At 41.9% G+C, this 27,638-nt stretch overlaps 1 protein-coding gene across 1 annotated transcript; it reads left to right on the top strand.

Annotated features, from left to right (window-relative positions):
• SLC18A2 (solute carrier family 18 member A2) lies at positions 1 to 27,386 on the top strand. The gene is made up of 15 exons (XM_010408469.4): positions 1 to 221; positions 1,943 to 2,303; positions 9,490 to 9,548; positions 11,612 to 11,695; positions 14,045 to 14,137; positions 14,537 to 14,626; positions 14,735 to 14,778; positions 14,853 to 14,913; positions 18,252 to 18,347; positions 21,253 to 21,331; positions 21,580 to 21,631; positions 22,047 to 22,110; positions 23,189 to 23,308; positions 23,867 to 24,000; positions 25,844 to 27,386. Exons 1-15 carry the CDS (start codon positions 101 to 103, stop codon positions 25,952 to 25,954), a joined length of 1,569 nt encoding a protein of 522 aa, XP_010406771.3. The 5' UTR covers positions 1 to 100; the 3' UTR covers positions 25,955 to 27,386.
• The last annotated feature ends 252 nt before the right edge of the window (positions 27,387 to 27,638 follow it).

Here is a 27,638-nt window from a genome sequence, read left to right as displayed (position 1 = left end):
GCTCAGCGCGGAGCGGGGCCGCGGGAGCGCAGCTGCCGCCCGGGTCCCCGCCGGTCCCCGCCGCCCCACGGCCTCTGGGTGTCCGCAGCCGGGCCGGAGCATGGCTTGGGGCGAGCTCGGGCTGCTCCGCTGGCTGCGGGAGAGCCGCCAGTCCCGCAAACTCATCCTGCTCATCGTCTTCATCGCCCTGCTGCTGGACAACATGCTGCTCACCGTAGTCGGTAGGTGGAATGGGCTTGGGCTTGTTTCCCTCTCCCGGCTTTTGCCAGGCATGATCTCCGGCGGCAGATGTGCTCCCTGAATGCCTGATTAATGCTCTCAAACCCAACATTTTCAAACACTGATTTATTTATTTATTTAGCTATTTTAAACCATGAATTATATTCCAGGCATTGCAAACGCGCCGCCGTGGACATCAAAGTCTTGCTTTGTTTCCATGTTAATTGCAGGATAAGAAATGGTATAAAAAGGTCCCAATAACTCTTCTTTTTCTCTTTTTCTTTTTTTTTTTCCCTTTTCCTACTAAACGCCACTAACACTTCACAGAAGGAGAGATAACAGTATTTTTAGCTCATCATAATTTTTTCTCCTGTGGTCATGCAACTGAAACAACAGGCTAGATAACACTGGAGATGCCTGTTTCCTTGTGATAGCTCCTCTTTCCCCCACATAGGTCTGAAAATGATAGGTTAATAAAAAAACTATCTAACTCACTTTTAAGAAAAGCACTTCCATGGGTTAGTTTAATAAAATAATCCAAGTTTTGATCAAGGTCTAAAATCCAACTTTTAATTACTTCAGTGCCATAGTGTCAAGATTCAGGCATCTACTCAAATAAAACAATTGAATATTTTTCACTGGTAGATTTAGAACTGCTCATATTCAAATGTTTATAAGAATTTAAAGAAAACGTTTCAGAGAAACCAGTGGCTCATGGATGTCCTGGAAATGACTCGGTCTGTGCAGAGCCAGCTCTCAGGTGATGCTGCACTCAGCTTCCGAATCAGACTTCTGAATTTCTTGAAGGGGCTTCATCAAAAGTTGATGCCACAAGGTAGACCTTAGATTAAAAAAAAATCTATTTTTTGCAAATTGATTTTGGAATTTTTTTTACATCAATATAATTCCTTATAAAATTATTAATATTTAATCACTTGTTTAGTAATATGTATGCTAGAAGCCCTAGAAATTATTATAGCTTGCAGCCTTGGGAGGGTGGGCTTTTTCAGGACGAAATGCAGGATGGGAAGGGGTGAGTCTGTCACTTGTGTTAAAAGGAATGAACCTGACATCTGTTTTTACAAACTCTGAAATCCTAATATCTGAGATACATGTTAAAGCAATTAAATTGCAGCTAAGATCCTAAAGCATGTAAAGATGGTTCCTTCTGGGTGATCTTTTCAATGTAAATTTATAAAAAAATGAGATATGCAAATATCAACACATTAGTTCTGATTCCTTGATATAGGACTGTTACATTTTTTCCTTCTTATGGCTGCTACTTATCAATATTAATGTGGTTTATTGTATATTTTATATTTTGATTTAATAATCATTCCAATGCTGTTCTCATTAATCATGCTTTCACAGTCTAATAAAAGGTTTTGTGCAGCCACGTGCAACAAAGAGGCTTCAGTCATGGGTTTTGATACTTCTTATATTTTGCTTAATGATGTCTGTATAGAAAACCTTACAGAATCGTATGAAAACTATCAAAACATAGAGAATAATGTAAATGAACTTTTTGTTTTAAACTGCACTTCCGAGTTATGGGTGTGTTTTTTCCTGTGAACAAACTTCTCTTTCAGTTTTGTTTCTGAATGTGCTCTGTAGGAAAGCCTTGTATTTCCCAACTAATGGCAAAGCAAGCAAGAAAACTTGGTGATTCCATTTACAAACAACCTGATAGTAAGATGCCAATGTATTCTATTTGTTTTTCCAGTGCCAATAATTCCCAGTTACCTTTACAGCATCGAACATGAGAAAAATGCCACAGAAATCCAGACTGCTAAGCCTAACCTCCCCTCAGCAACGATGGACAATTTTCAAAGCATCTTTTCCTACTACGACAATTCGACGATGGAAACGATGGTCACGGGAAACGAATCTGACAAGACACGACCTGGAGAGCTGCACCAGACCCAGACAGAACAAATGGTTGTCAGTGTGACTCCTTCCCCCTCTGACTGCCCCAAGGATGACAAGGAGCTGCTGAATGAAAATGTCCAAGTCGGTCTCTTGTTCGCTTCAAAAGCAACAGTGCAGCTGCTGACCAACCCCTTCATAGGGCCTCTGACAAACAGGTACGGAACTGCTGCTGCACCATCACTTAGGATTTCACACTCATGTTTTAGCCCGGATTAGTATTTGAAACTAATTATTCTTAATTCTCTTTTGGCCCTGGCTTACTGCCTTCTTGCTTTTTCTGGAGCAATATTTTAGTGAAATACATTTGGTAAACACTTGTAAACGTTCACACCCTTTCCAAAATAGCTGCACATCAGCCATCAGTATCATACACTTTTCCTCCAGCTCCTGAGACCTCGGGTTTTTATAGAAACATTTGCTGAAATGGTGTTGAATTGTCTCCCATATCGCTATAGGAGGCCAAAAGACACTGCAATGTAGTATTTACACAGATTGTCAATATTCCTGTGACACCCACATTAGGCAAAGATGATGTTGAAACTGTAGGCAGGGTTCAGGTCCCTTCCTTGCTCTCACTGATGGGATGAGCAGCTCTTGGTCCAATTTGGTGTGTGATGGTTTGGAGCTGTCTGAGGTGAGAACCAGTGGGAAATTTGTGTGGACTTCAGTGAAAAGTGAGCAAGTGTCCAGTTTTGCTGATGCCATGTTCATCACCAAGTTCAGTGGGTCCCACATTTCCAGCAGTACATGATTCAGCCCAGCCTTCTAATTGCTCCCCCTGATTTCTTGCAAATATATGATTTCTTGAACCAAATAGGTTTAAATGGGACTTCACAGAAAATTTATTTAATGCAGGGTCAAGCTTATAAACACTGATATAAATGACTTAAAGCCCCTCTCCAAATCCAAGTACTGATGATGTTTACATGAAGATTAAAGAGTATATATAATATCATTTAAATTTTTGATATTAATAATTAATTTGATTTCATTGTTAGCATTTTTGTGTAACTGCTCCCCACAGAAGCAGCTTCAGTCCTCCCAAACACACTATGAGATCAATCTCTGCAGGAAATAAACTCCAAATTGTATTTAGCCCAGTCACTGATCTACATATTTCTTATGTAAGCTGTTTTCATAGAGAAGAATTATTCCTTTCAGAAGATAATATGCAGCAGAAATTTGTACTTGTAGAACACTTGTGTTTAAGCTGTCAATGTCCATCATAGGTGACAATATTTAAAACAACCAATATGCTCCAATGCTAGATATTTCAGATTTTGAAGCCAAAAGTACCTTAGGCTTTAGAGCATATATATGTATATACATACATGTAGATACACACACCCACACAAATATATATGTGTAGCCTGAGGGTTTTATTTCAATCTCATAAAAGATTATCCAGCGGAGGGCTAAGCAGCATTTGGGCTCACAGTGTTATGTATTCAAAACCTGTGCTTGATCTGTGGAACTGATCTAAACACAAAAGCTTTAAATGATTAAGAGAGACAGTTTCATTTCTCTCTCATTTCCCCTTATCACCAATACGTATCACCTACACAGATACAAGCACGCCACCACAAAATTACTTTTCCACAAATATTGCTGTAAGCTGAGGAGGAAAAAGGATTTTTCTTACCTGGATTTTCTGTACTGTTTAGTGAGGATATCATGGCTCATCTGCAGGTAAAGTAACATAACATCGAATAATATTTTTATAATAGTTCTTTAGGTGTGTGTCACTTTTCCTAAGTACCTAAATTATTGCACTATTGATATTTGCTCTTTTTCTGTTAGCATCACCATTTCCAGAGCCTGCCAAGGCAGGAGAAAGGCGTGTGGTCACACCTCTCCCCTGGAGCCAGCTCCTGGGACGTGCGTGATGCATCCCTGGGCTTGGCAATGAGGAGTGAGATGTTCTTGTACCATCTCCCTTTCCTGTTAGGGGCAGGGTTGGCACCACACCAGTGTGAACTTCAGTGCTGTGAGCTGAGGTTTCCTCCTGGAAACATCCTGCAGGTTTTTGCCCAGGGCAGGGTGTGTGACTGCAGTCACAGGGGCAGGTTTGCTCAGATGGGCAGTGAGTGTGAGGAGGAAAACCAAGGAGCACGTCATCCCCTCATCCCACATGACAAACTCTTCCCTCATACAGCAGAAGGAGTGCCTTAATGGCAAAGTGGCCCTAAATTAGATTTAGGGTTCACTGATTTTCTTTCATGCATTATTTGTATCTTGGTACCGGTATCTGCCTTTCTTCTGAGAAATGTTTAGTGGGAAAGATCAGTTAACACATTTATCGATTAACTCTAGAAGTTACTGGATACCCTCCCCCTCTTAAACTGACAATTTCTAATAACAATGTATATGATCAGCTAAAATTTGTGATGGTATAAATCAAACAGAAAATATCTGAGTTATGACTAGAAAGGCTCTTCCTTACCACTGATAAGCTGTTTGGTTACTGTTAAGCTTTTTGCCTTTATTATGTCTACAAAATTCCAGCAAAATATCAAAGCTTAAGGAGAAACGGTTTCTTGTTTCAAGATGAGTGTGCACAGTTGGTTGAGATGCCCAGCAGCTTTCTTTTTCAAATAAGTAGCACATTGTGTACAGTGATCTTTATTTTTCCATCAAATATAGCTGTTCAAGAGTGGTTTAGAATTTTAATCAGGTGCTGGTTTTCAGCAGGCACTGGCTTTGAGTGCTTGAGTTTGTACAGCAGCAACAGGATGTTCTGCTCATATGAGTGTGCAAATAATCACTATTTTTTAGGTTTTCTGAAAGTTTTGGAGGCCTGTTTTCCCTTCTTTAATAATTACTGAAGGTGTAGATTTTCATAAATTTCAAAATTGGTTTCATTCAAGGAGTAGGTTCTGAGAAAAACATTCCCTATTTAAAGCCCAGCTCTTTCCATGGAATACCAGACACACCTGGCTCAGAGAACAGGTTTGCAATTCCTGAAACAATACAAGTTCCCTCTGCCCTAACAAAGTCCTAGAAAAGCAAACACTGGTGATGGCTTTGCCATAGGAAGTCAACAGCACACTTCCCACTGTGGCATGGTTTCAGGGCAGAGCTGATAAGATTTTGTGGGTCAGAAGCACATTACGTTTTTCCTGGTAATGAAATTGGTAAGGAACTGCACATAAAGGACAGAATTTGACACAGGGGTCTTGGTGAGAAGGATGCACTGGCATGGGAGGAGTGAAGGCTCTGCCTAAAGCTGTCCAGTGAAGAGAGTGTGCAAAAGGCTGCCCTTTATAACTGGTTTATCCAGCTGTACTGGAACAGGTGCCCAGAGAAGCTGTGGCTGCCCCATCCCTGGAAGTGTTCAAGGCCAGGTCGGATGGAGCTTTGAGCAAGCTGGTCCAGTGGAAGGTGTCCCTACACATGGCATGGGGTTGGAAGGAGATGGGGTCTAAATTCCCTTCCAACCCAAACCATTCTGTGATTCTCTGATTTATTCCATTGCTTTTTTCAAACTCTCACCAAGCTCTGTGCACCAGGCTGTGAGCCCAGCTGTGCCAACCCTTCAACCACCAGAGCAGATCAATGCCTCTGCCATGTGTGTCCCCCTCTTTTTTTTATCAGTCTGAAAAAATATGTAGTTTTAACCTCATGCTTATCCATATCAGCCTCAAAAACCATTAAAGAATTGTTAGATACTTTCATCATCATCTTTTTGACACTATCCTGGCTATAGCTTTGAACTCCTTTGCATGAGAGAGAGAGCAGCTAGGACCACAATGTGTTCGTGCCCAAGACACACACATAGGAGGAGGCAGAGGAATAAATAACATTTGTAGCTACTTATTTACAGTTCAGTTCCTGTGTGAGCTGTCCTTCCAGGTGTTGGCAGGAGATTGAAGTGATCTGTTCTGCAGGTCACTCTGTCCCTCTGCCTTCCCTGCGCTCCAGCATCCAAGTGGGGAGTGCAGGGACCACATGTCCTGTCCCTGCTGACCCTACATGTTTGCCTTTACCTACACACACATTGAATGGTTCATTGGTTCAAAACCTCCAGGAACATATTCTTCTTGCCATAAATCCTCCCCTGTCTTCACTGCCAGTGAAGGAGAGCCAGAGTGCCAGCCAGGACAGACCTAGCAATGGGTGCTCACAGGGGTGCCACGGAGCTGTGTAACAGCAAGGTTGGAATCAGTGGATTTGCAGCACTGTAATTGATAATTAGGTTCTAATAATCCACAGCTGCTCACCTGGTCAGTGTAAGCTTTATTTGACTGTTGCACAGAACCACCAGTCAGTTGTCTTATTCTGGGGTTATCTTGTTAATGGGTATAAATAATTTCCTGAGAGTCCTACAATGTGGGGCCATTGTGACTGAAATGGAGCTCTTGTGGGCATTCTCCATCAGTGGCAGCCTTTCCCTTCCCTCCTTCAGGTAGTGACTCAGACTTTTTCAGAGATCAAAAATACTTGTAATAAGCACTTTTAGCTGCAAGCAGCCTTGGTGAGACATGCTGGACTCTGCTTTAGAATTGCTTGGAGGATTTTGAAAGGAGTGCCCAAGAAAATTATATGCTTGCCCATAGTAACAAGAAAAAATAAGAGAGAGGCTGTAATATTCTTTGGTGTTGGATACATGCAGAGGAACAAAATGGAGAGGTAACTGTGATGGAGAGTGCCATGTCATGGCTGAGAAGGAGAAAGTCATATTCACTCTTTTCACATGGAAAGAACATGAATGTCCCAGGACCAAGGAACAGAATCACTGAAGGGGCTGTTACAGCTGGGGCCTCTCCTTTTTGTGATTGTTTATGTTGTATGTCTACTGGTTTGGCAAAACCTCCCAGTCTGTGCTCTCTAACAGACCAGAGAATGCAGCTGCAGGTTAGACATTTGTGGTAGCACAACTGCCAACTCAGAGGTTCAGCAATCCCATGCAGGGACAGCACTCCAGAACTGTGCATCTCCACATTGTGGGAGATGCTCTAGGCAGTATTATCTTTCCAGAGTATTATAAGGACTTCTTTAACTCTCACCCTCTGCTGTGTGTCACTTCCCACCTTGCTGTGTCCCTGTTTGTCCAAGGAAAAGGAAGAATAATATCTGCGACTGCAAAAATTGAGAGCAATGCTCCAACAGGATTTCACTGAGCATTGGAAGTGACTTCCAAAATACTTATTTTCTTCCTGCCTTCAACCACCAGAAACTTCCCAGGCGTAGGGAGCCTATTGGAAGAGTTGAAATCTCCTTTATTTAGTATGATAGCAATGCTCCGTGTTTAACCCATGAATGCTTATGGAAGATCTCATGGCTCATGTCCCTGATGTAACGATGGAAACGTGAACGTGGGAGCCAGTTTGGATGGCATTTCTCTTCATGCAAATAACTGAATATTATTTCAATGTACTTGTAGCAGAACGAAATTGCTGTCTCATAGGCCCTGTGTCAAGTCTATGAATTGCTTGCTTTCTGTACTGAAAGCAGAATTCTCTCCCACACTGTCCATCCTAGATACCTCTGGGATGGCCTTGACAGACACAGCCCTACTTTACTTTGCAGTGGGAGAAGGCATAAGGACATTCACCTTCTGCTTTCATACGCCAGAGAAAGCTGATAATTCCCACCACCAGCAGCATCCGTACCTGCAGTGTTTATTTTTTTGTCTGTACTCCTATCAGTGCTTTCTTTAACTGAAAAACCTCAAAATCAAAGCAATTATGATCAAACTCTCTGTGGCCTGTTCTACCTGGGCCCACTGGGAAGGGAAGTGCTCTCCTCATCTCTGAGGCAGGTAAGAGGTTGGTAAGAGGTAATTTTTTATTTCCTCATGTACACAGAAACACCAGTGGAGACCAGCATCCCACACACACAGCAAGAGAAAGGCTGGCGTAGAAAAATCATTCACTTTAAATAGAGTAGGCAAAAAAAATATTGCTCTCTTATATGCCATGTATCCAGGTGCTGAGAGATTGAAGTTATTATTAAGAGGAAGTTTGTGATGGGGATTTAATTTGCTTTGGAGATGCTAGTCCAGGTAAGTAGCACACGAGTAACCAATCTCTGCTGGATATTTAAAACATCTGCTTACAAATTTCAACTAGAAGAATCTGTGCACTATGTTTCTATCATATTTTAATGCAGTGATGATTTAAGGCAAAATACCACGTGAATGCTCAATTTCTTTCATTCACAAGAATGAGACAAACAATGAACTTTTAGCTCTGCACTTCAGAGGGTTTTCCATTATTGAAGGTTCTTGATTGTATAAAAATATTAAGAAAAAACGAAGCTCAGAATAATTATTTTGGTTTGCCAATGTCATGACTATTATTATTAAAAGTTAAAAGGGCCATTGTAGACCCTTCCATTATTTGATTGACCTCATTTAACCAATACTGCCCATTTAAATGCACAACACTGTCAAATCATTGGAAGCTGAAATCCTTTGAAAGTGCTCCTCTGAAAAGCATCGTCCATTGTTGAAGAATTTGGCCATTAAATAATGTCCTGGCAAATACGTTTAGAGACGCACAATCGTACAAAAAATGAAGCTGTGAACAAAGTGTTCAGGATAGAATATGCACACTGTCTTCAGAGCTACCCAGGTTTTGACTCTAGAGTAGATTTTTAATGGAGTGAAAAACAATATATTGTGATTTTTGTTGTTGTTGTTGAATTTTCAGTTTTAGCCTCTCAAAAAATGTATTTGCTTCCCAGCCAGGAAATTCTTTATTTCCTGGAAACTTGAAAATACTTGGAGCAACCAGGCATTTCTACAGGCTGTTTAGAGTCCTAATGAAGAAAGCTTTGATCAGCTCCATTTCTACTCATAAACACATGGAAAGCAAAAATATTATACTCAGGCACTTTGGGACTCTTCCAGTGCTCCTGAGGCAAAACTCCCAGAAAAGCTGATGACAAAATTTTCCAGTAAAAAAGCCATTGGCTTGACCATGTCTCATTATAATCATTGTCTCATGAGGATGGAAACAGATGAGCATTGAAACATGACTGGATATTTCAAAGCTCAGCACACTCAGGCAAATCTTCCCTTGGCATATCTTTGGCAACCTCGTAGAGGCTGCTCAGAGGGGTTTTATTGGGAACAATTAAGACAGAATGAGAACAGGGCAATCAGGGCAATCATGAGAAGGATTTCTTCCAGGGATTTCATATGCAAAGTCTGTTGTGTCAGATGAAAATAAATTTGTAATGTGGACAAATATGGTCATGTGGTCCACAATAAATAGTTCAAAGCCTACCAAGAAACTGTAGGCTGGGTTTGTGGTGTGGTGTGTGAACTCATGTAAGACTAACTCAAAACCTCCATGGGACAACCTCAGAAATCTGGATGTTCTTTTTGTTTTCCAGAATAGGCTACCAGATTCCACTGTTTGCTGGCTTCTGCATCATGTTTGTTTCAACAATCAGTAAGTGTCCACATCTCATCTGGTCTGGCCTAGGGACAACTTTTAAATAAATGGTCCATAATAATTATCACGAGGAATTCTTCTTGTTGATATAAGGGGACTGATTTCCAAGGAAAATTAAAGGGAGCGTGCCACATGTTGATGGTGATACTGATGAGATTGAACAAGTGCTCTCTTAGGAATGTGTTCTAATCACAACCCTCCATCCCACCTCAGTGGGCCTCTTCCTTAGCTGAATCTTTCAGGTCTTTGTGATCTGGAGCAGTGCTCAGACAATTTTAAATAGACAGCCATGGGAGAGCTGTCTTGCAAGGCCCTGAACAAATAGATATCATGGGGGCTTATCAGAAAGATCATGAGGCTGCAGTGGCTCATGAGTAGAGTATGAGTCAACAGGATCACAACGTTGCTAAACATCGCTGTGGGATGTGCAAACAGGAGCACAGCCTGCAAGTCAGCTGAGATAATTTGCCTGCTCTAATGGCATTGATAAGGCTTCAGCTGCTGTTTTATGTTTGGTTTTGGCCTGACATTTAAAGCTGTGGTCCAGACAGAAAGAGCACAGAGAGCATCAAGGGTCATTAGAAGCCTGTGAGGATCACTGGAAGAACTGTTTTTGCCTCGGAAGGCAGATGTAAGATATATTAGAGCCTAAGACAAAAAAGGATGGGGACAAACAGTTTTCCATGTCCACTGTACATGAAAGAAAGAATAATGACAGGTTTCCCAGAAGAAATGTGGGTGTCCCATCCCTGGAAGTCCTCAAGGCCAGGTTGGGCATGGCTTGGAGCAACCTGGGATAGTGGAAGGTGTCCCTGCCCGTGGCAGGGGATTGGAGCCATGGTGATCTTTATGGTCTCTTCCAACCCAAAACATTCTATGATTCTATGACCTTAAAACTGTATGCTCAAGGGGACTGAATGCTACTAGAGATGATGACCTGGTCTTAGAGCCACTGACAACTCTGCGTTTTAGGAACATGTTAGATAAATTCTGGTTGGGATGTAGCCAAGAATAGTGAGCCTAATTCATGGCAAAGGAGAGAAATACTGATTTGCTGAAATCCTTTTTTTCCTTTATTTGTCTTGATTTTTCTCTGTCCACATAGTGGGGATTTCTATAAGACCTGTTGAAAAGCCCAAGAGTCACAACCCCACTGGGCAGGTGGGAGCAGTGCACGTGGATCCCATGTTTAATTGGTGCACAACAGCTTCTAGCAGCTATAACCTGGCCAGCAAAATTCCTTAAGTGGTCAACAGATGGGAGCTGATAAAAAGCCTTAAAATCTCATTGTAGATTTAATGACATCTACAACGACATGGGCTCTACAAGCACAGATGTGGTTGGGTTTCTGGGACACTCCTGTTTTCCAGTGTTGTGGGTGGGGAATTCAGCCAGGCTGAGTGCAGCATCCAGGGAGTGGCTGGAGGTGAAGCCTGGGCTTAAATCTCTAGGGGAAAGAAAGAGTGGCACGTTCTCTGGTGCAGTGTCTCTGCTTTTGGGAGGAGCAGGAACTTCCTGCAGGTTTTGAATAGGTGGATCTGGCTTCCCTGCACCTTCAGCCAGCTGTGCTGCACACATCTGGCACGGGGCTGGCAGCACCTGGGAAAAGCTCTCTCCACCCACTCATTATTGGAGGAAACATTGGTGAGTGTGTTTTACATCCTGCTTTCCCCAAGTGCCTGGAGCTCCAGACTGGGCAGCCTCAAACAAAGCAGTGTGGAGAGGTGAGGCTGGAAAGAAAAAGTCTTATTACTCCTCCTGTATGCAGCTGAATCAGAGCAGATGTAATCAAATCCTAAGTAATTAGTTAAAACTGCTTGGGATCTTGCATTCTGTGTTAGCTGGAGGCCTAGACACCTGAGAGCAATTCAACACTGACACATCTAAATGCAATAAGAGAAAATAATGCAGTTAGTATTGAAAGTGGCACAAGTCACTGTAAACACTTGACTAAATTGTAGGAAGTTTTTGTGATAGTTTCAAGAAATCTAGCTTCTTAACCTAGTTAGACTTAACCAAATTAAAAAATTTACCTCTGTGTTTTTTTTTTTTTCCTGTAGTGTTTGCCTTCTCTGGAAGCTATGCACTACTATTTATTGCCAGGTCCCTTCAAGGAGTGGGTTCCTCCTGCTCTTCGGTGGCAGGTAAGAGAAGAGGTGATAGAGGAAAGTGCAAATCACTTTCAGTCATTTTTTGGATTGAATTTTGTCAGCACATTCAATTATTTATACAAAAATATTCAATTAAATCAATTTCTTTTTTTTTTTTCTGTTCCTTTCATATAAAGTGGCTCAAAAGCAAATGTCTTTTAAGACTTCCTTGGTATTTGGGTTGCAGTAGAGGTAAGAGCACTAAATGAACTGCACTCTCCCTGGGATTTCTGCACCTGTGTCTTCAACATTTTAAATTCATTTTTAGCCATTTTAAAGGTCACTGGGAACTTAGGTTGGTACTTATTACAGTTAGAACTGCAGCTCTGTCTGTTACAGAAATTTGTGTTATGAAATGTTGTTTTCAAGGGCTTACCATGCTGGCTGGCAGTTTGGCCTCAGTATATCTTTCCAATGAAACTGTCTCATTTTTAAATGAGTAGGTAAAATGGAGTATGGGTTTTCAGCCCAAATTATTTGAGCGTTCTTGATGTTGAGGCTGGAGATAATATGTTTTGTTCATGCTGAATATTTCAATCTTGGAAAACTTTCCTGCAATAGCAGGAACTGACATCAGTTAAGGTTACAAGTCCAGCTTTCCCAAGGGAACACATGCCAGAATCAAACCTATTGTTCAGCTTTAACTCAGTCCCTGTGCAAGGGTGCATCTTGAGCTACTGGCTCTTAGATGAGCACATGACTTTATTTTTTTCTCAGCCAATGTACACAAAAGAGCAGAAAAGGCCAAGGGACCATCTAGTCCATCCCCTTCCTGAAGGCAGGATCAACTTAGTATCTGTCATTCCTCATGCACACTTGACAGGCATGACCTCAGAAGCCTCCAGAACTGCCCTCAGCATCCAGCTCTGTGCTTAAGTACCTTTATGGTCAGGAAGTTTTTTTCCTGATGTCTCATCTAAAGGCTCCTTACTGCCATGTGAACTTATTTCTGCTTCCCATCCTTCAGAGAACACAAAGAACATTTTCCTTTCTTTATCTTTCTGGCTCTTTTTCATATTGCAAGACTGTTATCACCTCTCACATCAGTTTCCTCCCCTCTGGTTTTAAATTGGAAGTCCTGCAGTGGCCCCTCACAGGTATTATTCCAAGCCCTTGCTCACCCTCGTTGCCATTCTCTGCATGGTCTCCAGGCACCCCCAGCTTTCTCCCTGTGCTGCACCAGAACCAGACACAGCTCTGGGAAGCAGCTCTGACTCCTTACAGGGGCCACCAGCAGTGAGAGTCACACCGTGTATCTCACAGGCAAAGGGGATTTTTGTGTACTATTGCTGCCAATCATTTCCTCCCCTGCATTTGTGTGTGTAGTCATTCCTACCTATGTGTAAAACCTTGTGTTATCTTCTTTGCATTGCCCTCTCCTTCTTGTTTTCCAGAATATTTCCCCAAGTCCCACATTCATTGTGAATTCTAATGCAGGTCTGTAACAGCTCTCCGTCTGTTCATGTAGACAATTTGATGTCATCCACTCTTTTCAATAAACATGGTAATCCACACAGGACCTCTGCTCTTTTGATGCACATGATGGATGGTATTTACTTAATGATCAACCATACAATGTATTGTTTTCCTTTTCTGTGTAGCTGTGGACCTTATTTGCTGAGTCCTGCGTGAATCTCGATTTGAAAACAGAATGATTAATTTCTATAAGGACTCTTCTGCAGCATTTACGTCTACAGAGTCTGAGTGCTCCACAAAAAGACAAGCAAATTAGGCTTCATGTTTCCCTTTGTGTAATGAAGTTTCATAATCAAGTGCAGAAATAAGGCATGTGAAGATAAAGGTCAAAAGAATCCTTTAATTTTGGATGCTGGACTTGAAATACTCATTTACAAAGTAATCAGCTCTGCATAATACCTCCTGCCCAGAGCACTGACCACAACTGGAGCTAAGTGGTCACCAGACCTTTGTGCACTCCAAGTATAAACAAACAATGGTGAATACTTGTCAAAAGCTTTGTTTCTGCTCATTGAACAGCATTGTCGTAAAGCTCTGTGACAAAGAGATGCATAAAGAATCTAACAAATAAGGGCATCACTAAATTACCTGACTGATACTGCACAATAGAACATGGTCTTGGAGACCATGGGCATTGACAAAACCATTTGTGCTTGGAAGTTAGTTCAATGGGGAGGGACTATATATATGTGTGTGTATATATATATACACCCACAGAGAGAAATACTTGGTCATTTCTGTATAACGTTTAGTAGCTGTGGCAAATGATGACCACAAACTGTAGCACACAGATGCCTATTTTTGTGCTGAAATTTTTCTTTTCTTTCTCTCCTTTTGTTTCTTTTTTTTTTTTCTTTTTAACTGTAGGGATGGGTTTGCTTGCCACTGTGTACACGGATGATGAGGAGAGAGGCAACGCAATGGGAATTGCACTTGGAGGCCTGGCTATGGGAGTATTAGGTCAGTGAGTTGGAGGCTCTGCTGGCAAAAGAAACTATCCCCCAGCTGTGTTCTTGGGACCTCTGAAAGCAGCAGAAGGGTCTCACTGGGTCTAATGGTATTGTGCAGTCTCCAGACTGGATTCATGGTGCATGTTAAAAACAGCTTTTCCCACAGCAGACGTTCCCTATGTGGATACACGTGTCAGGCAGTACTATCTGAGATGCTTGGGTTTTGTTTACACTGCTGAGTGTTTTGGGGAATGGAGAACATGGTTAATGCCATGATCAACAATCTTTTTTGGGATTTTTAAACTGGATTTTTGGTCGCTCTGTGCCAGTAGCTGGATGTCTGAATGCTTGCAGGTGGGTTGTTCAGAGTCAGAGGCTTCACAGCTGTGTCCTTTCCTTTCCCTGGCAGTGGGCCCACCTTTTGGGAGCATCATGTATGAGTTTGTGGGCAAGAGTTCTCCTTTCCTGGTGCTGGCAGCGCTGGCTCTGTTCGATGGAGGTCAGTAGATACCCTGCGTCAGTATCTCCCTGAAGCACATCCTTTTCCTATCCCTGCCATCCCTCCTCCTTCCTGGAGGAGTGTTACAGCATTGATTTCTTTTCACAGCTGTTCAGTTACTTGTCCTGCAGCCCTCCAGAACTCAGGCAGAAGTGAGTATTAAGGTAAAACACTGTAGGCAATGGGTGCCACTTTGCCTTTCCTGATCCCAAGGTTTGTTTCGCAGAGTCAGAAGGGGACACCTATACTGATGCTTTTGAAGGACCCGTATATCATTATTGCAGCAGGTACCAGACCTTTTTTTTCTTCTTTAAACCAGCCATTGGTGTCATTTCTGGCTTCCTGGAATGCCTTGGGCTGAGCTGCTTTAACAGTATCATCATTTGCTGGTTTACTTTACATAAAGATCTAAGATTGTGTTGGTAATACAGGATGAATATACCAGTAGGAGCACAATAGGCAGAAAGCTGGAAATAAATGTGTCTTTCCAACTGAGAGGCCACTAATGACTTGCAGGTGCCTGCTGAGGCAGTGAGATGTGGCCAGGAAACTTCCTGTGAGGCAAGTGGTTTGGGCCAAGGCTTTCAGAGTGAGGGATTCCCAGCACATCACAGGCAGGCACAGGGAGTAACACTGAACTTCATTTCTGTTTGAAGAGGGAGTTAGTTTGGTCTCTTGAGCATGGGTTGTATTTCAGAAAAGGTTTGGGTTGAATGGTCTGTGGTTTTATTTGTGTCATTTGTCTAATGAGCCTTTCTGTCTCATGAGAAATTTGCCTTTTTGCATTGCACATTGTTGAATGCTTATTCTGAAGTCTGTAATTAAGCCCAGACCTTTCTAATGTTGATAAAATACCTGGAAACAGATAATTATTTTCACAGTTCTCTTTCTTCATCCTAACTTGCTTGTCCAACAGAGCAATTCCTCCAGGCATTTCTTGAAGTTTCTTGCTGATCTTAGGGAATTACCATAACCTTAACTTTGTGACTTGGTCGAGCTGTGACTTAAATTATACAATCCCTTTTGCTTGAGAAATTCTTGGAGCATTAAAAGACCAGTGAGTAAAAGCATTTGAGAGAATAGAATAGCAAAGACTGCACTTGTCATAAGAGATCAAATTTGTCATTCAGCTGATTCAATAACTTGTCTTACAGCAGCTAAAGCATATAAAGTAAGAGAAAGTCTCTCCCATGGATTATCAATGGGATTAAGGAGGACACCTGGGGTCTCTGCCTCCCAGGACAGAGGCTGCCCAGTGCTTTGACTGTACAGACAATGCTGATGTTCTCTAACCTCAGCCTCTTGTCTTGCTTTATTTCACTCGCAGACCAGATTTGGTTTTGTCAGAGCTGAATGCCAAATACTCTGGTTTGTGTCAGAGGTGATGCTTCGTAGTCTGTGCCACCAGTAATCACCAACCCAGGCAGAAGAAATGTTCCTGACATGTTTTGTCACTGCTGGGGGGAGCTCAGGGAGTGAAATCAGTGTCATCCTTGCAGCCAGACCTCACTGACAGGGATTACAGGAAAGTCAGGTGCCACTGCCTGACAAGGTTGCATGGGCAGAGTTTAGTTAGTTTAAATGATCAGATTCCAAAACCAGAGTTGAGACAGATATCACCATGAGCACACAGGTCCTTGAGTGTGACAGCTTTTCACTGGGTGCCTGCTCTTTCACAGGAAAATGCCAATGATGTCTGTGGCACTCTGCTGAAAGCTGAGGGGGTTCTTGGCTGTGGAGATGGGATTCAGCTGGAAGGCTGCAATTTCACACCTTCCAGCACAGGACATTTAATCTAATTCAAGGAAGAAAAGATGTAGGATTCATGCCCTTGATACATGGCCCTTTAAAGAAAGGTCAGCTCCAGGCAAGACTGAGGAAAAAACCTTTGTTTTCTTTTGGGGAAGCTTTGCTGAGGTAGCAGGGTCTTGGACTTTGCCCCGAGATTGCAGAGTACCAGCTCAGGCTCTCACTTTTTTCTTGGGGCACACTTCATAGATCTGAAGCACCTTTATCACCATATCCCTGAGTACCTTGGTAAGCTCTGGTGATGCTTCCTGGCCTCAGGAGAAATAGGTGCCACAAACATGTGCAAGCACACCTCTTTCTCATTCCTTTGTGAGGTTTGCTCCGAGTAGAATAAAACCTTTGCTATTTAAGCCATCTCTGTTAGAATGGTCCTGCTTCCTCTGGCTGCACTTTGTGCAACCTGAAATATTTTTTCCAGCATCAAGGAAGCTGTTTGAGCATGGATGATTTTGGCTTGGAAGAGGGCAGCCCCAAGGAGTTTAACTGGGGCTCCTTACAGACACACTCTGGGAGCTTGCACCCGAGTGGAAAGGTTGACTTTTGTCTTTAGGGCAAAGCAGGGCTGAACTGTTGCTCCTTGCCCCGGGAAGGGAGTGAGCCAGCTAACCAGCAAGCTCATTTTAGGAATTGCAGATACACAGTCTAATACATTCTGACAGGTTTGAGCAAAGAGTGACATCAGTGCTCATTTTGTTTTGAACCTTATGATGAGGAACTTGTTCCGAGAGAAATAATGTTTCTCTGACCTCAGAAAAAATCTGTTTTTCTTTCTAAAAAAAAGTAAAGTTTGTATAGTAAATGGCTGGAAGAGTCTAGAATATTTTCCTACATTTCAGAGATTGTAAATATTTGAAAGAAAGATGGGAACACAAGTTTGAGGTTGTCACTTCCAGCAGTGATTTCCAAAAGCCATTTCATAAGGGATTAGCAGAAGGGACATGTCCTGTTGCCCTGCATTAAGCTTTGAGGGCCTGAGGGTCTTTTGAGTAAGCATGAAAGGCATCTTGAATCCACAGAAATACCATGGGGTTTCATAATCCCTGCACTAGAGCTGAAGTGCACTACTGAGGAGAGATGAACACGACACAAACCCACTGGAGCCTGGATCTGCAGGCAGTGGTGTAGGGCAGAGCTGAGCTGGCAGGCAAGACTGAATCAGCACTTCCACCACTTGTTACCCTTTGTGTCTGGGTTATTAAAGGCCCAGGAATTCAAAAGAGATTCGTAAGCATTTGAAATTCATAGGGCTGGGCAAGCTCAAAGCCAAACCCACGTTTACTGCACAGGCTCGCTGGCTGCTGACTATGGGACCTTGACAGAAAATTCCCATTTTTGGGGGACAGACTTCCCTGTGGTTGTATCTGGGTATTTTTACAATCAAGACCTCCACATCCCATCACGTGATATAGGCATGATCTCTCAGATGACAGAGGCATAGGGTCAGAGCCTGAGCCTCTTACACAACAGGGCTCTGGAATTGCCCCAGGAGACCAGGTAAAGACCAAGTGATTGTGGTTTCAGCTAATCATTTGTACAACAGACCTCATGAACTTTCCAAATGTCATCAAGCTCACTGCAAACTTTCACATTATGAAATAGCTTAACCTTTATTGTAGAATTTCTAGGAGAATAGAAACGTATAAAAAGTTAGTGTTCAGTGATTTTACATAGTGTTCTATTTAATCACCATCTGAAAAATAGGGCTGTAAAAAGTGCAATATTTTACATAAAAGCATCCATTCTTTGCATGGTGTTTTGTTTATAGTCAAAAGAAATAATTACTGCTATTTTTGACCCCTTCCCTTCTTTCTTTAAGGATCAATCTGTTTTGCAAACATGGCTATTGCTATGCTTGAACCGGCTTTACCCATTTGGATGATGGAGACCATGTGCTCAAAAAAATGGCAGCTTGGTAAAGTACAGTATATTGTCTGCATCTCTATATTTTGTCTTTTGAATGTCTGAGTTCTGGTCCTGTTAAAGATTATGTGCTTTGGGGAAGGTAATTTTTTTTTTTTTTTTTACAATCTTTAAAGTGTCAGTGTTAAAGCTGAACAATTACAAACACTGGTGTGTAAGAAAAATAGAGAGTGGGGTGATGTTATTGCAATAGAAGCTCCTGTAATGGGCTACACTCACATTTCAAGGAAATATAGTTGCAGGTAGCCTTGGGACTGGGGTTGATCCAGCTCCATTGGGAATCCCAACACTGCTTTGGCAGTGAGTGTTGGCCAGGGTAGCTGCGAGGTGCCTGTGGAGCTGCAGAGCCAGCCCTGCAGAGCAAAACCCTTTGTTTGTTTTTTTTTTTCCCTATTGGGAGTCCCTCCTCAGTTCCTAGTTTGAATTGCCCCGAGCAGGCAGGCAGAGAAATCTGCAGCAGGTGCACTGTGCTGGGTACAAAACGTGTTTGTGGCAGCACAGCCTCCTTCCAGGCTGATCCTGGTAACATGTGGTAGAAACATGGACTTTTGCTTAAAACGTGGCCACAAGGGTGTGAGGAGCACTTTCCCTTGGATTTGGTATATTTGACATCCATTTAGTGGTTACTTAATCATCCCTTTCAACAGAAAGCAGTGGGGAGCCCCAGCTTGGACCTCTTTACGACTTTTAACAGGGACACAGTCTTCGGAAACCAAGTGCACAGGCAAACAGGGCACATGCCCCATGAATCCATTTACACCAGAGAGTAAAGCTGGGGCAGTTACTTTCTCTTTGAGGTGAACAAGAGCAGGGAAAAAACCACCAGAAAGTGGGTTAAATTCTAGTGAGTGACAAACCATGTGTGAGAGGTTGATGTGAAACTTCTTCAGTGGGGGATGCCCAGCCTTCATCTCCCTCCTTGATGAATTTAATGATGTGTCCTGTGCTGTGATCTTTCATGAGGGTATTTTTAAAATCGGTGTATGGCATTTGAAAGAAAAAGAGAAATCCCTGACAAAAACGATGTTCTGCTGATATTCCTACTCTCTGTTAATGTAGGTGTCCCTACACCCTATAGAAAGCACAAACCTTAGTTCCAATTAGTGCAGTTGAGATCTAGGGTGGCCACAGATGCAGTTCTTAAAGTGCTGCTGGACCTGACAATAACCTCTAGCCTGTAATACAGCAAAGTGAACACGCAAACATAGGTACTTTGAGCCTCAAAAAGGAAAAGTAAATATTGCTTATCTATCTCCCTCACTAGTTTCATATTACTGGTGCAATAGAAATGAGATTCACAAATCTCTTTATTGAACAGAGGTTACTCGAAGAAAAATACCCATTTTAAATTAAGACTAATTTAACCCCTTAATGATATAAGTAATTGACTCCATTTCCCTTTGTCTGATTTGACAGCATTAATTAAAATTTTTAAGCCTCTTAAATTGTACCTTGAACTGCAGGGTTTTAAGCAAATTCTTATCTCATGCAATTGGAAATGCAGCTGTTTGAAGCATGATCTGAAGAAGGTATGAAGAACCTTGATGTGACCAATGAGTATTACTGTGCATAAAACCTCTTTAGAAAATTATGGTTCTGCTTCAGAATACCACAGCTTACCGACCAACCTGTGCAAGTCTTATTTTACAAGATTTGCAGTATTATTTCTCTTTTCCAGCTGCCAAGGTCTGCTCTGTGTGACCATTTGGTATAACCAGACAGCTCCAAGCAGTGTTGAAGTAGCTGTGGTTACACAGGTGAAAATTAAGTCTTTCCCCAGCATCACCACTGTAACCCACAAAGTTTTTAATCACAGGATATTGCTGTGCTAAAAATTACCTCTTGATTTTTTTCTTATGAATATATCAGAGAGATGGGAAGAAAGATGGATAGGCAGGAAATGAGAAAATCTGTGTTGCCCTGGTGAAAGATGAGGAGCATATACATGTGAAGGCAACGTCATGTACCCTGATGTCATGGCTGCTTTCCACATCTCTGCCTGCGTCCTGCCCTGGGACTTCTGTGTAAGGGGAGGATGAATCCTCCAGTACAGACTTTAATAATTGGCTTTTAAACCAGAGATGTCACATACAATGGCATCTACTCCTGATAAGGCCACTGCTGTGGCAACCTCAAGGATAGAAAAACATTTGCTGGTGCCAAAAATGAGCTTTTGCAAGTGGAGGTAGGGGATGAGAGAGTCAGAAAGAATTTACTCAGGTGTCCTCATCTGCAAGTTATTACAGGTAGTTTTTTTAAATTTATTTAAACCAATACATAATTTTAAAAAAAATTAAAAAAATGGCTAAATTGTTTCATTACAATTTTTAAAGGCTTTTTACCCTTTCATTATTGATATATGCTTGACTTCAGTCTCGATTTGACCAAGGGCCATATCATGGCACTACAAACTTGCCTGTAACAGGAAGCTTCATGGAATTCCCAGGTTTAGAGGGGGACTGTCTCTTGCAAAGCCACAGCAGCTCTGCTGTCCCCTCCTGCAGGGGGGAATCACCCACCCCTGAGCATCCTGGGCTGGCTGCATGTGCTGAGCATATGCTCCATAAGCCCTGAAGCTGCAGGAGAGTTGCTTTCCTTGATCTATCCCAAAGCTTACTGTAGTTAGAGATAAACTTTTTGCTCTTTGTTGTTCTGTCCCCTCTCCCAGACCAGTTCTTGTAGCTGATGCTGAAAAACTCTTTTCAAAGGCATCACGTTGCTCCTGCATTTCACAGATGATGTCTTTAGATTTCATGGGAAGCAACAAACCGGATATTTGATTCTTTGGGCTCTATTAGATGTGTCTAGATCAAAATTGCAGTGTCTGGGATTTATTAGTTTCTTCTAACACTTCACTAAAGTCCTTGCTGATAAAACATCTCGTTCGTATTTTTCAGGCGTTGCTTTTCTTCCAGCTAGCATCTCTTATCTCATTGGGACGAATCTTTTTGGGATACTTGCGCACAAAATTGGAAGGTATGGTTAATTTAAAAATACTAATGATCTTCCAGTCTCTCTGTGTACCATTTCCAGTGTTTCCCAGGGCAGTTTATTGATAGTGGAAATCATTAAAGTTTGTTCTATTGCAGCAAAATTGCTTCTTTTTGAACACATTGCTACTTCTGCTGTTTAACTCAGCACTTCAGACATGGCTTTGAAACACTCAGGATCAGCTCTAATATCTCATTATCACCCATCTCTGAGTGATGTTTCTTCTTTAATAGGTGGCTTTGTGCTTTGCTTGGGATGCTAATCGTGGGAATAAGTATTTTATGTGTAAGTAGACAATCATGCATCTTTTAAATCATGTGAATGTTTGTGTGCTCATCTTCAAATATGCCCTTTTCCAGTGAGATTTTTATGACATGTTATTAAGCAATGTGTAGTTAATAGGTTCCAGATCAGAGTTTTGAGTGCTTTCCAATTTCAGTGCTTCAATTATTTTTAGAAATGATGATTCTGAAAGGAGGATGCTCCTCTGTTGAGCTGTCACTCAGCAGTTTGTTCTTGCTGATAATAGTAACTGTGTCAGTGGTTTAATGGCACAGTTGTCTGAAATGACAACTCAGAACAAGGATCGAGCTCTCAGATATGGGCTATAACTGCTTGGAGAATTTATCTCAGAAAAAGAAACTAACCTCATTAGTATGTGCAGTGTGACATAATTAACTGCCTGAAATTTCCTTTATAGGTACCATTTGCTAAAAACATTTATGGGCTCATAGCACCAACTTTTGGAGTTGGATTTGCCATAGGTAAGAAAATTTGCAATGAGTTCTCACAATCTGTTGTTTATGTAAAAATGATTTGATATGAAGTTACATGGAAAACCAGTTTTGTTGCCGTTCTGATCTAACAGTGGTGAAGCCTCAGCTGTGGCCCATACAGGCAGGCAGAGCAAAAAGGATTAAAGGACAGTGCTCAGGGTGTTTGAACCAGGCTGCCTTAGACAAGCTGGACCCCCAAGCCCAGAATTGCTCCATCAACCTAAACAGATCTTTCAACCTGTCCATGAATGTAAATGTTGCTTTCAGAAATGAAGCCATGCACTGCCCCAAACCCAGAGTCAGCAGTTTCCCTGCAGTGGAAAAAGATTTATATAGATATTTCCACAGAAAAAAAAAGGCTTAACACTTTTGTACATAAAGAGGAATTCCCAAGCCCACACACGTGCACTCCTCAAGTAACACGTGTGACCCTTCCTTATGTTGGGCCATGCAGGCTGCAGTGGGGACCCTGCCTTGGTTTTCACTGCTCAGCAAATGTTCTGGGGCATCTTCACACACAAGGGATGTGTAGTGAGGAAAGATGTCACAGGCACAACTACAGATCCCAAGTATCTCAGCAGTTTTGCGAGCTGTCTGTGCTGTTCCTTGCCAGAAATGAGGGTGTGTATCAAGAGACATGATAAAAACACTGTAAGTAATTTTGAGTGACTGGGGGCTAATGCTGTCTTTAGACCTTCAGTATATGTTAAGTTCACACCAGATAACTATCCCCTAGTTACTTGGCTGGTAATGTGAGGTGGGAGCTTTGCACAGACAGTTGCTGGGCAGTGTGGATACACTCTAAGCTCGCATCTCTCCTGCCCTCTGGCAGGTGTCACATGTACACCTGTATACATGCCCACACATGACCCCAGACACAGCAAAGACCATAAAAAGCAAAGATAATACAGACTATTTTTACACAAATCTTTTGCTTAGCTATGAATAAGCATCCTTTTAGCTGCTTTTGCATCCCTTCTTAGCACATAGTTCACCAAGATGTTAAAAGTAGGGGGGAAAAAAGAGCAGCATTTTCCTGAAATATGTTTTGCTCCCTCACGAGCAGGAATGGTGGACTCCTCCATGATGCCAATCATGGGCTACCTGGTGGATCTGCGCCACGTGTCAGTCTATGGCAGTGTGTATGCAATAGCTGACGTTGCCTTTTGCATGGGTTTTGCCATAGGTAAGTCCAGCCCTTCCCTGCCTGGAAAGCACAGTTAAGAAAAGGGAATCTGCTGCAACGCCGGGTGTGAATCCCAGCAGCACTTGCAGATTATATGAGAAGGGGTTCTTATTTTCTGCAAGAAACCAAAGCAGAGGGAATTGTTTGGCATCTGTTCCCCTCTGCAGCAATGTTGTGCTCACTTCATTAGCTGTAAGAGGCTTGGAGGTGTCTGAAGGCACTGAACACAAATAGGATATGCCTAGGAAAGAGGCTTCGGAACATTTAAAATGAACACCACAGCTGTGTTCCAAGAGTCTGTGAGGGGAGTAACTCCCCACTGACCCCCTGCCTCCTTGAGTGCATGACACAGATACCTTTAGGAACATCTCTAATCTCCTCAAGGAATGTGGGGTATGGAGCTAGGAAAGTTTTGTCATATAATTACAAACATGTCTTTACATTCCTCAAACCCATTTATAAGACGGGGGTTTGTATATAAAATTAGCCTCGTTTAAAGTGACTGCTGAAAATTTTGTGTCTGAGCAATCTCCAGAAAAGGGTTTTTATCTGTACAAGGTCCCTCTGCTGGTGGTGCCATTGCCAAGGCCATTGGATTCCCATGGCTCATGACAATTATAGGAATTGTGGATATCCTCTTTGCTCCCCTGTGCTTTTTCCTTCGAAGTCCACCTGCCAAAGAGGAGAAAATGGTAAGAGTAACTTGGTTTCTTTTTTTTCTTTTGGGTTCTTCAGTGAAACAAATGGTAACTTATATTTGCATCTTTGCCTCTCATTTCCTCAAAATGGGACCAGCACAGTGTATTTCACCCTCAGGCATTAACTTTGGAATGAACTCCCCCTTCTTTTTATGTCCAAGATGTATAAAGGCAAACTCTTTAGTAGTTAGATGTTACAAAGTCACAAATGTGATTTTTAGTAAACAGGGTCCTGCAGACATCCCTCAGCAACAGCCTATGCTGTGGTCGAGTCAGTAAAGAATGCATTTCTGTTTTCCTTGAAGAGCCAGAACTGTATTGGCCAATTGACCAAATTATTCCTTGGTGTGCCTAAACCTGTTTTTTTCCCATGGTCCTCTACAGTATATTTTGCATCATCTTTTTTCCTCCTTCTCCTTCCTCCATGCAGTTCACTTGCCCCTACAAAGCAATGGCTTCTCTTGTCCAATTCGTACCACAGGGTTTTGGGTTTTTTTAATATAAATTTGCCAAAGACTTAATGCTCTAGAGCACTCAGGGTTCCCCAGCCACTGTAGGGTGTGTAAGAACAGTGTTACAGGCTGTAGGTTTAGCCCACCCAGCACTCCATCCTTGCTCTTCCTGAGCAAGGCTGCCCTGGGCCCAAAATGTAGGTGCTGGTTGTTCATTTGGGTGAAAAGAAACTGATCTTGCATGGTCATGGTCTTATTCTGCAGTGGCACATGTCTGCAAGGTAAGGATAGCACCTGCTGCTTGTGCTGCTCACTTCGTAGTGGCAGGAGCACAGAAGGTGGAAAATTGAATCTTGCTGAAATAATGGTGCATGTGAGGCCAGAGACCTTCTGTTTTGCTAATATTTGGACTGCAGAATCCCAGAGATCCCAGTTAATCCCTCGTCATGACCTTTGCTGACTGCACTGGTTTAGTTTGTTTTGGTTTCCATATATTAAATAAGGCTGAGGAACAGAAAGAAAAAAAAAAAAGTAAATCAGCTGCTGTTTCCTGGCAATATAAGATTTACCAGGTGCTTCCCTGGTCCCTGACAGAGTTTCATTTGTACCATCACAATCCCTGAAGGGACAGGATCTCTCCCCATGGCTCCAACACCTTCCAGCATCTGCCACCTCTAACATACCTTTAAATGCAAAATAGCTCCTGTTCCCAAAGTGGCTTATGGCAGTAAAATGATGGACCTATTCTTTCAGGTTGGAGAGTCAAAAGGAGGGCTCCAAAATTGTGGTCTTTGCACAGTTAATTAACCCCCTTAATCACATTCACCATGAAGAACACTACACGATGGCTCCAAAACTCCTTGGGAAAATTCAGCCCAGAGAATTTAGTACTTCATCTGGCCCTTAGCATGATTACCACTTTCAGCTTGCCATGGGGGGCAAGGCACAGTAGTGGGACTGCCCCTCTTGGCATTACCCTCAGTTATGCTGTTCTGGATCTCCATGGAAAGAGGGAACAAAAGCAGTAAAAGAGAACTGGCTGGAAGCAGTAGGACTGCTCTTGACCATTCATCCAGTTTTTAATAAATGGAGATTAAATATGGGAGGGATAAACTACTGTATCTGGAGAGCAGGTGAATGTATTTCAATAATACATTGGCTGAAATACTGGAAAGAGAAATTTTCCAGAGATGTCTTTAGGGCCAAGATCCCACCTCACAGACGTGTGGACTCAATTTACCCTAACTGCAATCAGTTTGGGCTCTACCTCAAGGGAGGAGAGGTGAATCCCTGAGTGGTGCATGCAGCATGCTGGCTGTGTGGTGGATCAGCCCCAGACTCAGCTGGATGTTAAGCAGCAATACTCTCACTCTGTTTTCTTCCAGGCAATACTCATGGATCACAACTGTCCTGTGAAAACAAAAATGTACACCCAGAACAACATCCAGTCCTACCCCATAGGTGAAGAAGAGGAGGAATATGAAAGTGATGAATAACACAAAAGTCATATAACGTATTTAGATGTACAAAATGCTGTGGTTCATGTGAAACATCTCATCCAGAAATAGGTTTTAGTTGTACTGTACATTTAATAGTGAAATGGTCAGAAAAACCAAAGGTACATTATTTATTGCCCGTGACTATAGAGCAGACTGCAAACCGCCTTACGGGGGGGGGGGAAGAGCTTTTACAGACCATTTGTATAGTGTTACTCTTTGTGTATTTAATTTTATTGAATATTACACTCTATTTTTTATTAAATGTGTAGTATAAATCTGTATAAAATGTGAATTTTAACTATTTGGTTCTTAAAGTCACCTCCTTGACAGTATTTCATATTTTATTTGGTGTCATAAGTTACTGTCAAAAGCTCGAGTCTTTCTTATTTAATTGGAAATTAAAAAAAGCAACCATCAAAGAAAACCTATCCAATTTGCATCCTTTTAAGTGGCACCCTTGTAGGTACATTGAAACGAGCTGGAATTCAGAGTCTGGACAGCACTATCGCTTTTTTCATCAACTTCAGGTCATAATAATACAACTTCTCTGCCAGTTGAAAGAGTGAGCGCTCCCTGAACCACCAATGTTGAGGAAAACAGGTTGTTAAACAGCTGAGTGTATTGCTATTATTGGTATTTAAGAAAGTTTCAATCAAGCAGTTGTGCAACATGAAGCCCCCCAGACACACACCACCAGGTAAACAAGTTGGTATGAATATGCATCATTCCTTTCTCTTGGCAGGGAATGTAACAGCATGAGGATAATTTTTGTATTTTTATCATTTGGATCTCTTAACATATCTCAACCTTATTTTAGTTGCATTATCAGTGACTGGTTAAGAAAAGCTGCAGTGTTACAGTATTTAGTCTTAGCATGTACTGAAAGTGAGCTGCTAACTGGAGCAGCTCAAACAACTCTTTTACATGCGTTTACATACACATCTAAAAATACATTTATTTTTTTAAATGAGTTCAAATATACTCTTTAAAAAATGGAAGAACCAGCCAGTTCGTGACCAAGCTCTCTTAACATGTGGGGACACAGTCCACTACAGGTGAAGTACTGTATTAGGCAATCCTGATCTACACTGAGACAAAACAAGACTTGGAAAGAAAGTGTTTTAAAAACAGTCCCAATGTCCTTCTCAACCATGCTGTATCATTTCATTTGTAAAATGAAAATCTTTATGTGCCTTCTCTCATGTAATTGCAGATGTTTTATGTACTACAGCATAGATACTATGTTTACATATAGTTTTGTAAAGCGTATATACTATGGTCAAAAAAAATCAAAAATATAGTGGATCAAGTATTGCTCTGTCAATAATTACACATTGAGAACGTATCAAAATAAAGTTATCTGACAGAAGTTCATGATCTATTGTAATAAAGTGAAAAAAAAGAATTAAAAAAGAATGAAGCTCCCTCATGATTTGCCTTCTGCTTTACCAACGTGGAGCAAGCTGTCAGGTGTCTCAGCTGGTGGGAAAGCACTTCTCAGAGCTGCTTCAGAACCAACATTCTGTCATCTGCTGAATACTTCACTGGCACCAAGTAAGTAACAACTGTGCAGATCAGTGACTATTTACATTAGGTTCAGATTTTACTGTGATTTGGACTGAAACTTTGCCCCAAGAGAAGTTATTTTACTTAACTTCACTGAACTCCTGTGGACAACATC

This window comes from Corvus cornix, chromosome 6 (genome assembly GCF_000738735.6).
Source record: "Corvus cornix cornix isolate S_Up_H32 chromosome 6, ASM73873v5, whole genome shotgun sequence".
Taxonomy (NCBI): Eukaryota; Metazoa; Chordata; class Aves; order Passeriformes; family Corvidae; genus Corvus; species Corvus cornix.
The sequence above is the reverse complement of the archived record's forward strand: the minus strand, read 5'-3'. Positions and strand labels throughout refer to the sequence as shown.

What these genes read in the sequence shown, in the direction of transcription:
- SLC18A2 (XM_010408469.4), top strand. Translation starts at nt 101, where the DNA reads ATGGCTTGGGGCGAGCTCGGGCTGCTCCGCTGGCTGCGGGAGAGCCGC. An exon ending in GTATATCATTATTGCAGCAG is followed by an intron (nt 14,914 to 18,251) that starts GTACCAGACCTT and finishes TCTTTCTTTAAG; the next exon opens with GATCAATCTGTTTTGCAAAC. An exon ending in TGGGAATAAGTATTTTATGT is followed by an intron (nt 21,632 to 22,046) that starts GTAAGTAGACAA and finishes TTTCCTTTATAG; the next exon opens with GTACCATTTGCTAAAAACAT.